Below are 12,996 nucleotides of genomic sequence, written 5' to 3' on the forward strand. Positions count from 1 at the left end.
TTCACTGACAGTCTCTATTATCTAACCCACGAAATTTCATCTTCCGACAAATGGGCCTCTCTTCCTGACTGCACTTCCCTCCCCATGATAACTTAACTCCTCTTCTCTTCTTATTAATTTCTCACTGTTACCGAACGATTGCTTGCTGGATGGCAAAAGTGAACTCTTGGATTTGGTTTCAGCTGGAAGAATAAACCTGTAATTGTAGCCTGGCCTTTTTCGCGTGCTTCCCTGGGGGCCGGGCCTCACGTTGAAGGCGCTGAGCTTCCAGAAGTCGGATGGGCACATCCCATGGGGGCGAGGGCCACTCTCAGCTCTGGACCCCACGCAGGGAGGCAGGGGCCCTGGGCCCACCTACCCAGCCAGAGCTAGCCTCCTGTACTTCATCCTCATCCCACTCAAATTCCCTTCTTTCCAGGGAGAGTTATGAAGACAGCTCCCCCGTGAGCTGTGGAGTTTTTACAAGGCAGCCCAGGTCACAGAGCATAGTCAGGCTGCACGCTGGATGTGTCAGCTCCTCTCTTATTCCTCCTCACTGGAGAGTCAAGTATTCCAAATCGCTGGATGTGTCAGCTCCTCTCTTATTCCTCCTCACTGGAGAGTCAAGTATTCCAAATGAAAGAAATTCAGTCGTTGAAGATATTCCTCGTAGTGGTGCAATTCTTCATTTAAGTGACTCAGAGTTATGCAGGTGGATATAGAGATGGAATCTAACGAGCCAGTTCTGGACTTAGAAGTTGTATTATTATTATTATCATGATCATTATTATTTGCTTTTTAGGGCTGCCCTTGCAGCATATGGAAGTTCCTAGGCTAGGAGTCGAATCGAAACTAGCAGCTGGCCTATGCCACAGCCACGGCAACTCGGGATCCCGAGCTGCATCTGTGACCTACACCACAGCTCACGGCAATGCTGAATCCTTAACCCACTGAGTGAGGGATCAAACCAGCATCCTCATGGATTCTAGCTGGGTTTGTTACTGCTGAGTCACAATGGGAACTCCTGAACTTAGACATTATTGATGGCATTTTATTTGGTGGAAGTGCTGGTAAAGGATTTACCTGTGTTGATGCCTGGGGTCTCTGATGTTACAATGGGCCCTGACGATGAGGTTGTCTCAAGCTGGTAGAGCAAGAGAGTGTCTATCTTCTTGCTCGGTGGCCAGCATCTTCACACTATCAGAACATGTTTTGTTTATTATCTGTCACCTGAGTTCCTAATTCTTTCCCCAAAGCCTTCTCTTTTAATGTGGTGCTTTTTTAAGGCAGTTAGAACGTAGGGTAAACAAAGAGTAACTAGTACACACATTTCAGTGCATGGACTTTGTGACTTCTTTTTAGTTTGTTCCTTATGTCTTTTTTTTTTTTTTAATATCTCTCTTTTAACATCTCTCTTTTTTTTAACATCTCTCTTCTCATCTCTCATCTGTGTTCTAGATAACTGAGTCTGTGAACTAAGTGATTTTTGTGGGTTGACTCTTTGGTTCTGTATGTAAATGGTTATTTGCTACCTCTGTTAACGTAACCAGAACATTTCCTAACCCAGATATTTATCTCTGTGTTCCAACACTGGCTTTTATTAAGCCCAACATGAAAACAGATATTTTAAACAGAATGGGGGACAAGGACTGGCTGTATAGCACCAGGAAATCTACTCAATATTTTATAATAACTTATATGGGGGAGAAAAGAAAGGATTTATGTATGTGAATCACTTTGTTGTATACTTGAAACTAATACAGCATTGTAAGTAAAAAAATTGAGACGAGAACAAGGTATGGTAATAGCTTCAAAAATAGTAATATTTTATTTTTTAAAAATAAAGAGAATAGGGGAGGGGTACTGATGTGCATTAATGGGGGCTATTATAGTAAGAGTCTTGTATAAAGCCTTGGTGATTGAGCTGAAGGTTGTAGCAGGAGGGGGATGGGAGTGCTGATATACTGTTCAGGGACAGGTGGATTGCTTGGTGCTTTATATGCATATACATATATATATATACACACATACACACAGTCTTCCTGCAAACTTGATAAGGGTATTAAATTTAACTTGTACCCTTTATGTAACTATCTAACTGCTATTCCTCTGTGATCCATCTTAAAAAGAGAGTATGTCTTAGAAAAAAACATTGTAAATGAACTTTGGTTTTAGTATGACAAAATGTAGTTTTCTGAAAACATATTAAAAGTCAGGAGACTTGGGAGTTCCCACTGCGGCACTGTGGGTTAAGGACCCGGTGTTGCCACAGCTGTGGCTTAGGTCACAGCTGAGCCTTGGATTCAGTCCCTGGCCCGGGAACTTCCATATGCCAAGGGTGCAGCCAAAAAAAAAAAAAAAAAAAAGGGTTGGAGACTTAGATTCTAATTCTGAGTGTGCTCCCGGTTGGACAGGCTATCCCCCTTCCAGGTCCCATCTGTAAAACCTCAGGCGGGGAAGGCTGGGGGTGGGGAGGGTGGGAGGGAAGGAAAAGACATTCCCTAAGGTCCTCAGCCTGTTGGAATTACATGATTTTGATTTAAGCCTAATGCATTACAACTTCCTTTCCTGGTTAGATATTCATCAACAATGAATGGAACGAATCCAAGAGTGGAAAAAAGTTTGCCACATACAACCCTTCAACTCTGGAGAAAATCTGTGAAGTAGAAGAAGGAGATAAGGTGGGTGCCCGCTCCCCCCTCACCCCTCACCCCTGTAACTCAATTACAGATCACTGGAGGATAAGGAAGTGCTTCAGCTGAGCTGTAAGGCAGAGCTGGTCCACGCTGAGGTGGGACCTAAGCGGGCTGCCTCTCAGACGCATGGCCCAGAATGGGATCAATTAGGGACGATCCAAGGCAGAGTCACTCTCCTTTGATAGATGTTTCTGCATCTATGAGGATGACCTCAGCTATCCTCAATCGAATGACTAAAGGAAAGGTTTTTATCAATTATTTGAACCTGGCGGCATTAAAGAATTTTTCCAGAAAGTGTTTCCAACTGGTGCGTTTCATCAAATGTGGCATTCTGGCAGGAGACACTTAAAAAAAAAAGACTTGAAGGAAAAAAGACTTGCTCACTGAATCATGCAGAGATAATAATGTCATGCAATGACCATTTCTTTTTTACCAGGAACTTAAATGACTATGTAAAGCTATAGTCTTTATAACACTATTCTCAGGTTATTTTTATAAGCTATATTATATGTATACATTATATATATTATATACATAAATATATATATATTCATATATATGTATATTTATTATGGCCATACCTACAGCGTATGGAAGTTTAAGGGCTAGGAGTCAAATTGGAGATGCAGCTGGGCCTACACCACAACGACATCACATCCAAGCTGCTTTGGCAACCTACGCAACTGCTGGCAGCAATACCAAATCCTTAACCCACTGAACAAGGGCAGGGATTGACCCCACATCCTCACAGAGACTATGTCGGGTCCATAACCTGCTGAGCCACAATGGGAACTCCTATATATTATTATATATAAGCTATCTCATATATAAAGCTAAGGGGCTCTTCGATGTGTCCATGATACATTTCAGAGCCATAAAGTATCTTTTGAATCTGTATTTCCTTGGGGGAAATGTTGAAAGTACAACTTTTGTCAGGTGGAAAGGAAACATAACCCTCCCCTCAACCCTAGAGAACACACGCGATGTTCTTAAATGTGTAGATAATGTTGAACATGGACAGAGTGAATGACATGTGTAAATTAGGCTTGAATTTGATCCCACTAATGATAGTTTTGTGCTAGGTGTTCCATGCATGGTGATTCCACCCATCCAGACTCTCCCGTGTGCAATGCTCCATGCTAAGCTCTGTTTACAAAGATACTGGCCCCAAGCAGCTCATGTGAAGATGTGAGGGGGTGGGGGTGGGGCCTGGTGCCGAGCAGACCCCCCAGGAGTGCTACACCTGTATCAGGGAGCAGAGAGAAATCCCTGACCCAGGCTCTGATTTGTCCCATGGTCTGGATGACTGTGCTGAGCACCAGAAGACAGAGGCTTCCTGGTCTGTACACCTGGAGGGGTCCTGGCCTCCAACCCAGAGCCTGGGACGAGGAATTCAAAGTCCTGATATCACCCTTGCCAAAGCTTCTCCTTGCTCTAAGCACACTCTGGAGACACAGAATTGCTGCAATTCCACCTGACTGGTGTCAGGTGTCCACTGCTGGCTGCACCTCCCTAAGGAAGAAAGGCTCAGAGGGGCCTGGGGGATGAGCCGCTGCCCACCAGCAGCCAGAGCCTCGAACCCCATTTTCCTCGAACATAGGAATGGATGTCATTACTCTAAAGAGCTTTCATTCCTTCCTAGTCAGAAGAAGTTTTGATTGTAATTCTGCTATGGGTGCAGAGATGATCCAGTTTCTCCATAAAATGAGGCCAGAGTTCTGCCCCCAGGGGGTAGGTGAGGTGGGGCTGGAGAGAGGAAACCTTCCTGACCTTCCCCCTCTTTGGACCTTTCTGATGTGGTCAATTCTGAGATTCATAGGAGGACACGTGCCCTCATCCTCACTATTGGATCGAAGTCCTCAGCTGGAGTGAAACGCCAGGTCAGGCATTTCCCACCTGACTGGCGAACTGTGAGAGTGTGTGTCTGAACTGAGCTAACAAGCAGTCTTTTCCTAGTTGGGTCACCCAGAAAAATCCTGAGGGCAGTGGTTTTATGACTATTTAAATCACTTGTATAATCAGAAGGAAAGTTAATCCTTGGTCATTGAAGAAAACTTGGGGGAAAAAAAATCCCTTAAAAGCCCCCCAACCATGGAAGTGTTTGAAAACCTTGTGGCTACTCTGAACTGCCCGCTCCCCACCCTTTCCTCTTCAGCCAGCACAGTGGAGGCAGGACTCTGCTGTTCTCTGTAACTGACAGCTGAGCCCTCAAAAGAAGGTGACACACCCTCTCTCTTGTTTTGGCCCTACAGCCCGACGTGGACAAGGCCGTGGAGGCCGCACAAGCCGCCTTCCAGCGGGGCTCGCCGTGGCGCCGGCTGGATGCCCTGAGCCGTGGCCGGCTGCTGCACCAGCTGGCAGACCTGGTGGAGCGGGACCGCACCATCCTGGCCGTGAGTACACACACCTGGCCAGGCATGGCCCCAGCTGGCCTCCCCGAGGGCCTGTCCCCCTCAGGGTGTGAGAGAAATGACCTAGGGTGCTGCTTTTGTGTGGCGGTGGGTCTGCTTGGTCCTTTGAGGCGGTGGCTCTCAGCCGTAGGCCAGCATCCGGGCCCCAGGACTCATTCTTTTCATTTTGAAGTCAGACTTTTGCTCCCTGCGGCTCAGCTTCTTGGCCTGGAGGATGTTCAACGACGATAGTGGTTCCCAGACTTGAGACATTCACAGACAGCCAGGCTGCGCTGGGTCCCATCCTGGCCCCACCTGCACAACTACTAGCTTAGTTTTTTCCTTACATAGACTCCAGTTTAAACTGAAATTTAGAAGTTCCCTTGTGGTGCAGCAGGTTAAGGATCTAATTTTGTCGCTGCAGTGGTTCAGGTCACTGCTATGGCATGGGTTCAATCCCTGGCCTGGAAACTTCTGCATGCCATGGGTACAGACAAAAAAAAACCCTTAAGTAATAAACTGAAATTTAACCTCATCCTAAGTGACAGTATCCATGAAATTACAGATTTAAAGTGTTGGTATATTTTTTCTAATACTTGTTAAAATAAATGCCACCACTTAACAGAAAAAAAATGTCCCCATATAACTTGAAAATCACCCATTTCACCCCTGAAGTGGGCAGTGGTGAGAGTGTGCAGCATGATGATGAGGGCAGGGTAACCTAGTTCTAGGAAACCTCAGAGTATGAAAGACCTAGTTCCAATACCAGGTCTGCCACTTACTGTGTGACTTTGTGCAAGTGGCTTAACCTCCCTGAGCATATGTTTCTTCATGAAGAATGTCACTAATCATGATATCTGAGTGTTGTAAGAATGATTCCTTTAAAATCCTAAGCATGGAGTTACCACTACAGCACAGCAGGTTAAGGATCTGGCATTGTCTCTGCAGCCATTCGGGTCACTGCTGAGGCACAGGTTCGATCCCTGGGTTGCCACAGCTGCAACTTGGATTTGATCCCTGGCCTGGGAATTTCCATATGCCATGAGTGTGGTCAACTAATAATAATAACAACAACAACAATAATAATAACAAGAATAAGCAGCCTCTGGTATGCAGTAAGCACTAAACAGATGATAGCGTTTATCAGTAATGCTGTCTGAAGACCTGGGGTCTAACCTCACTACATGCTCTCCAGGCCAGCAGTTTCTAGCACCTTAGTTCCTCAGCTGCAAAATGGGGATCTTTATTGAGCCCATTCAGGAAGCTGGGCTGCTGTCTGTGAAGACACTGAAAAGTTGTAGGTGCAGGATTTAATGGAATCCTCAGACCTTCCTTTGCAGTGGGTGACTGATGGGAGGACATCTGGGGGCCCCTTTGTGCCTTGAGGTCCTCTGCAGCTTTACACACACAGCCCTCCTATGGCTCAGGCTCCTGTGTAAAACACACCCTAGACCTGGAGACCCAGTGCATAGGGGAGGAAATCTCCCTTTTGGCCTCCGATTTGGAAAAATGGTTCTTTCCTTTCTTGATCCGATGTTGGGAGTGAGTAGTCAAGTGGACCCCCACGTGGAGGACAGTGCCAGCTGGGACTCTGAAATTGCTCTTGACCTTGAGTATGTGTTTTGGAGTGGAGAAGCTCTGCATTTCGGGTGCTGCTCTGGGGTTCATTGCCCTGAGGGTGTCCGCCCAGAGAGACCTGCACCCGTTGTCTTTCCTCCCCAGTCGACCAGTCCGAGGCCAGGCGAGGGGAACTCCCTCCCAGGGTCAGTGTTTCTCTCCTTGGAGCCTCTGGTCTCTTCCTGCAATGAAAGCCAGCCTCAATCCTTAAGCTGCCAAACTGGCTTCTTCAAAAACATTTCTGTTTTCACCCAGCATGAGCTCATCAGTTTGCAATGTCCGTGAGGACTAATAGCAGGCGGGAGAGGATGTGCCTGGGCACCCTCCCACCCTGTCCCCAAGCGTCAGTATCATCTGGGGAGTAGCAGCCCTTCAGCCCGCCTGGCAGGACCACAGTGTGAAAGCACACAGAGCAAGTTGCCTCTGCAGCCGGGACCTTGCTGCCCACAAGAAATAAGATCTAGCTCTTCACCACATCATGAAACAGACGAGAGAATGACTGGCAGACATGGTTTTCAAAACCCAGACCACATCACAGGAGAGCATGCCTCGCTCTCCACCTTGATGGGGTTTCCCTGCATTTCCTGCCCGAAGTGCCTCTTTCCGTTCTCTTACTGCCGGTGGCTCTGCAGAGCTGGGTGTTGACTTCATATTCAGGGTTTGGAGATGATGGGGGAACCCAGCGGCCCCAGTCACTCCCACTCAGGCACCTGGACACAGCTTCTAGCTCTTTAGGGGCTCATCTTGGGAGTCCCCAAACAGGGGCTGCCCTGTTTGCCGTCTTCTCAGGCTGAGTCCCACCTCTGAGTCCCTCACAGTAGTCTCAGCCCCTGGGCAGCCAGGTGGCATCCCCACAGTGCCTTCCTTTCGTTCTTTAGTATCCAAAGGTTACCATGTGTTATTTTTCAGAAGGCATATTTTAGTTAAAGGACATAAACTTAGGAGCCACTGTCGTTTGCTCTTGGTCCAGCCACAGTAATTGCTTAAAAGTCCCAATGGGTAGCTAACCCTCGATCTCTCAGATTTAAGCCTATGTGCTACCAGCAATTTTTTTTTTTTTAATTTTATGGCCACACTCAAGGCATATGGAAGTTCCCAGGCCAAGGATTGAATCCGAGCCCCAGCTTCAACTGACACCACAGCTGCAGCAACACCAAATCTCTTAATCCACTGTATTGGGCTGGGGATCTAACCTGCATCTCTGCAGCAACCAGAGATGCTACAGTTGGATTCTTAACCCACTGTGTGGGGATGGGTACTGCTTATCTGCAAGTCTTTTTTTGGATTTTTTTTTAAGTACTTCCTTTTTTTTTTTTTTTTTTTTTTTTTGTCTTTTCGTCTTTTTAGGGCCGCACCTGCAGCATATGGAGGTTCCTAGGCCAGGGTTCTAGTTGTAGCTACAGCTCCTGGCCTATGCCACAGCCGCAGCAATGCCAGATCTGAGCTGCGTCTGTTACCTACACCACAGCTCACAGAAGTGCCAGATCCTTAACCCACCGAGCAAGGCCAGGGATTGAACTCGCAACCCCATGGTTCCTAGTGAGATTCATTTCCACAGCACCACAACAGGAACTCCAGAACCTCCTTTCTAAACCTATTTTCCTTGGATAGATTCCATAACACCAACCTGGAAAATTCCTGTTGTCATTCCAGAGAGCAAATGTGACCAAGTTAGTAATAAAAAAAAACCTCGTTGAATACTCACCATGTACCAGGCTTGCTGTAGGCACTTGACCTGTAGTGTTTATTATCCCATTTCAAAGATGAGGGCATGGAGGCCCAGGGGGTTTTAAGTAACCTGTCTTAGGTAACCCAGCCAGAGAGGGCAAGCCAGGACTAGAGATGAGCATCCAACTTCACCACGCTCTGCCCTGGACCTCTGCCATTCTCTTCCATCCCAGAAAAGGGCCAGGCATATTTCTTGAAATTCCTGGTTCTATGAAAGATGTGAAGGGTTTGTGTGGAGCAGCTGAGCCCTGGAAAATTTTGGCATTATTTGCAATTGTTGGGTTTCCCCTGGAAAAGTCAAAGTTCCAACTTGGAATGTAAATCAATAGGAGCCAAAGGTACAGTGGATTGGAGGTCATAGCCTGTCTCATCACTGTCCCCAGATAAGGGTCGCTGAGCACCTGTCTGGCCCAAAAGGGAAAATGATGACAATTGTCAGAGCTGTTATTATCATCATTAGCACAGCAGACACAGCTTTTACTCTGGGTGGGCAATGCTATTTGCGCTTTACATATATAACTCCTCCAACCTGTATACTAGTCCTATAATACAGGTACCATTATTTTTATTATGATTATTTGATAGATGAGCAAACTGAGGCAGGGAGAGATTCAGAGACTTGTTACAACCCCTCAGCTAGGAAGCAGGTTGCCTCCTGTTCAGAGAATGCTTGGTTCATCACTGAGCAAAATAGAGTAGCCCCAGCATTTTATGTGGCCATCTACATCCTTTCCAGATGCAAATGTCCAGGGCGGTAGCCTGAGGAGCAAAAACCCCAGATTCAGTGCCAGCAGTGCCACCTGCCCTCCGGGTAATGCAGATAAGTCCCCGGCCCCATTAGCCTCTGTGTCTGTATCTTGAAGAGGGAACAGAGCCATCTAGCTTGGACATGGACACGAGGCATACACGGATGCACACTGAGGGGCCCCCTTTCTTCGTAAATCACCATCTCACCCCAGTGACTCTAAAAGGAGAATCCTGCCCTGGGCTATGTGTCAGGGTGGCCACTTCCTGCAGAGACGGGCAGTTTCAGCGCTGGGCTCAACTGGGACTGCTTGTCTCAGGGACAAAGGGGTTCTCTTAAGCCTGGCTGGAAACAGAGAAGAATCCCTGCCATTGAGTGGCCGCGCTCACCCTGGGGAGTCGCCACCCTCACCACCGAGGGCGCGTCCGCTGCCTTCCCACCGCGCATCCGGCCACAGCCCAGTGTGGAGGAGTGCATCTTTGTGCTGGTGGCATGAGCCTCCTGGGTTCCATCACTCTTCCCACAGCTGCGCTGGTCAGTGGGGCCAGGAAGGAAGAACCTTTTTGCCCCCTTTCTCTTTTGTTAGAGGAACCGGCCGCCCGGAAGCTACGGGAACCCACATGGCCACGTCCCACAGCCAGAGCAGCGGTATTCTGGCCGGCAGCCAGATGAACAGAAGACCAGATGCTAAGGTGTATTCCTTGCCAGTGAGGCTCCAAACCCATCTTGTACCTGCCATCCTTTGAGGGCATGAGGACCCAAGCTCCTGCTCACCCCCCAGATAGAGGTGTTTTGAAAGAAAGCCTGTCCTTGACAGCCTGGGACAGGTCTTATTTTAAATGTGGTGCCTCACTTTGTCAGGAGACCTTGGCTGTGAGGTTCAGAGAGCGGCATTCTAGGACTCTGCTCTCTCTGCCTAGCCTGTCTTTCACAAACCAACGGTGGAAAGGAAAACTGCATCTGAAATAGATGTTGTCTTTTTCTTGCAGACCCTGGAAACGATGGACACAGGGAAGCCTTTCCTTCATGCCTTTTTCATTGACCTGGAGGGCTGTATCAAAACCCTCCGGTACTTTGCAGGGTGGGCAGACAAAATTCAGGGCAAGACCATCCCCACAGGTGAGCCACGGCAGGACTCCCAGCCGCATCTGTCCAGGGCCTCTTGGGGGCTCTGCCTTCTCACTCCTCCCTGTAGCCAGTTCAGAGCATCCCCTGGTCCCACCCTAACCCCATCCCCCAGCATCCTTCCCAGTCCCTGAAAAGAATCGGCTCTGTGCCATCCTTCCTCAAGGGAACTTCATGTTTGAAACCGAGTTTAAAATGTCTCCTTTGCAAGACAGATAGGACTTCGAGCTGACATGTGGATGGGCTTTTGGGTTTCTTCTTGTCTTTTTACTAGTTAAAAATTTTAACCCAGATTCATGCGAATGTGATCTCTGTTTCACCTCTCTTCCAGATGACAATGTGGTGTGTTTCACCAGGCACGAACCCATAGGTGTGTGTGGGGCCATCACTCCTGTAAGTATGATGGCTTTTCTAGATGGATCTGTATGGGTCCCACCTTCCTCCTCTGTGGCTTTGGAACGGGTTTCCATCGATCACACAGGTGCTAATCGAGGATTTGCTCTGTGGCATGGAGCTTAGTGCTTGAGGGTTATCAGGAGGATCAGCCCCCATCCCTGCTCTCCAGGAGCAGGACAGAAGGCACTGTGGCTTCCAACCAGAGGGGTCAGGGGTGGCCAGATCCCCTCAGGCGGTGGTCCCTTAACAAGACCTTGAAGGATGATGTGAAACAGGTTTTCAACAAGAAAAGGGGGTTTCTGAGTGATATGAAGGGCCCGGGTGAGCGGTAGAAGTGCCTGGGCCACTTGGAAGGCAGGAGCAGGACAGGTGGCGAGACCAGAGCTTAGGCGGGGACAAAGGGAGGAGGGGAGCTCCTGGTAGGGATGCAAGCCGCAGGTCCAAGGACGTCATTTGCTGGCAGGCACTGAGGATGTGATGATGATGCTGTCTTTTGGAGGAAGCCCCAGGCCACTGCAGCAGCTGGGGAGGCTGGTAGCAGGATGAAGAGGTGTGGAAAAGTGCTCTATGGGTGTGTGTGTGTGTGTGTGTGTGTGTGTGTGTGTGTGTGTGTGTGTCTTCCCAGCACCTGGTTTTGAGAACCGGGAACTGGTCAGGCCAAAGTGCTCCTGCCCATCGAGCTGCAAGAGGTCACCCAAAGATGGGAGTAGAGGGAAAAAAAGAAGAGGGCCTGGGCCAGTTCCATAGACTACAAGGAGATCCTATGGAGAAGTCTGAGCATCCAGGGTTGGGGCCTCCCTGGGACGGAATACATTTCCAGTAAGAGACTGTGGTCAATGAAGTCATCTATTATCTATTAATTCAAAAAGACTGAACATAGCTGTTAAATGTGCTTCCCCAAGAGCAGCATCAAGGGAGTTCCAGGGTTGGCGGAAAGGGAGCCGGGCTCAGGCACCACCCTTCTAGAGGCTGCTGTGAGTGAGAAGGGAACTGCCGGAAGAGGTGGAGACCAGGAGAGGTGTTGCATCTGTTTGTAGTATAGGAGAGATCCTGGCATTTACCTGTTAAAGGCCAGGGATCAAGAGGAAGAGAGCACCCCAGTCATTATGAGGGAACCCAAGTCAATGCTTCCTGTCATCGGTCAAGCACACAGGCCCCTGGGAACTGGATGTTACATTTGTTGTCTAGTGGTAGGAACTCCAGACAGAGCTGGAGGTGGGGTTGGGGGGAGGTTGCTGGATCCAGATGGCTGTTGGTCAGCCCTGAAGCATGGGGTGTTCTTGGGCCAAAGGGACTCTTTGGGGGGTCAGAGGGACTCTTTGGGGCAGCTAGAATCAAGGTAGCTGCCTTGGAGATGCTTGGTTTTGTCTCCTCTCATCAAAGAGTATAGTGGAGAACATGAGCCTGGCCTGAACCCTGGCCTTCACCTGCTAGCTTGTGACCTTGGGCCAGTGACCTCACCCCTCTGTGCCTCAGCTCCCTGTCTGTAAGCAGGATTGGTAGTATGACTGCCTCACTTGGCTGTATAGGGATCAGTGAGTTCCATTTGGGGAATAGCACCTGGCATTCTGTGGATGCTCTTGGGCACTAGCTCTTGTCAGGCCTACTGTCATGACCATTTCAGCACCTGCCTCTGCAGTTGAAGGACGACAGGAAAGCATCTCCCAGGATGAATTTCATCCACTCCCCACCCCTCGGGATTAGTATATTCTGTAAGACGAGAAGGAGATCCTGTGACATTCGAGTTCGGGAGAGGCAGGCCTTGTGCCCGAGGGACTTTTCAGAGATTTAAACGTGCTGATGGCATTGTAAGGCTGCAATAGGAGAAGGTCGTGCATGTCCAGCAGAGTCCTCTTTGCAGTGACCACCTATTAGCATTTCCCAGAATGCAGTTTAGGAAGCACCAGACGGGAAAGCAGTCTGATCCTTGCACACTCCTTGGTTACCTACTATATCCTACATCCAAGCCATGCAAAGCAAGCACTCCAAGGACACAAAGTTGGGACTCTGGGAAAGCATAGTGGGTAGACCTGGGCCCCCCAATTCCTCTGTGTTCTGTTGCAGTGGAACTTCCCTCTGCTTATGCTGGTGTGGAAGCTGGCACCCGCTCTCTGCTGTGGGAACACAGTGGTCGTGAAGCCAGCAGAGCAGACACCCCTCACCGCCCTCCATCTGGGCTCTCTGATCAGGGAGGTAAGATGTCCAAAGAGAAAACGTGTGTTGGGGAGTTCCCGTCGTGGCGCAGTGGTTAACAAATCCGACTAGGAACCATGAGGTTGCGGGTTCGGTCCATGCCCTTGCTCAGTGGGTTAACGATCCG

General features: G+C 48.8%; 1 protein-coding gene across 1 annotated transcript in view; it reads left to right on the plus strand.

Moving 5' to 3' along the window:
• Nucleotides 1-12,996, plus strand: part of ALDH1A3 (aldehyde dehydrogenase 1 family member A3) — a 40,435-nt gene that overhangs the window by 3,759 nt on the left and 23,680 nt on the right. Inside the window, exons 3-7 of the mRNA XM_021098574.1 lie at nucleotides 2,556-2,660; nucleotides 4,928-5,068; nucleotides 10,145-10,274; nucleotides 10,612-10,673; nucleotides 12,741-12,869. Of these exons, the coding sequence (XP_020954233.1) occupies nucleotides 2,556-2,660; nucleotides 4,928-5,068; nucleotides 10,145-10,274; nucleotides 10,612-10,673; nucleotides 12,741-12,869 (567 nt within the window). The remainder of the gene's footprint in view (nucleotides 1-2,555; nucleotides 2,661-4,927; nucleotides 5,069-10,144; nucleotides 10,275-10,611; nucleotides 10,674-12,740; nucleotides 12,870-12,996) is intronic.

The sequence above is a fragment of the Sus scrofa genome, chromosome 1 (genome assembly GCF_000003025.6).
Source record: "Sus scrofa isolate TJ Tabasco breed Duroc chromosome 1, Sscrofa11.1, whole genome shotgun sequence".
In the NCBI taxonomy this organism is placed as follows: Eukaryota; Metazoa; Chordata; class Mammalia; order Artiodactyla; family Suidae; genus Sus; species Sus scrofa.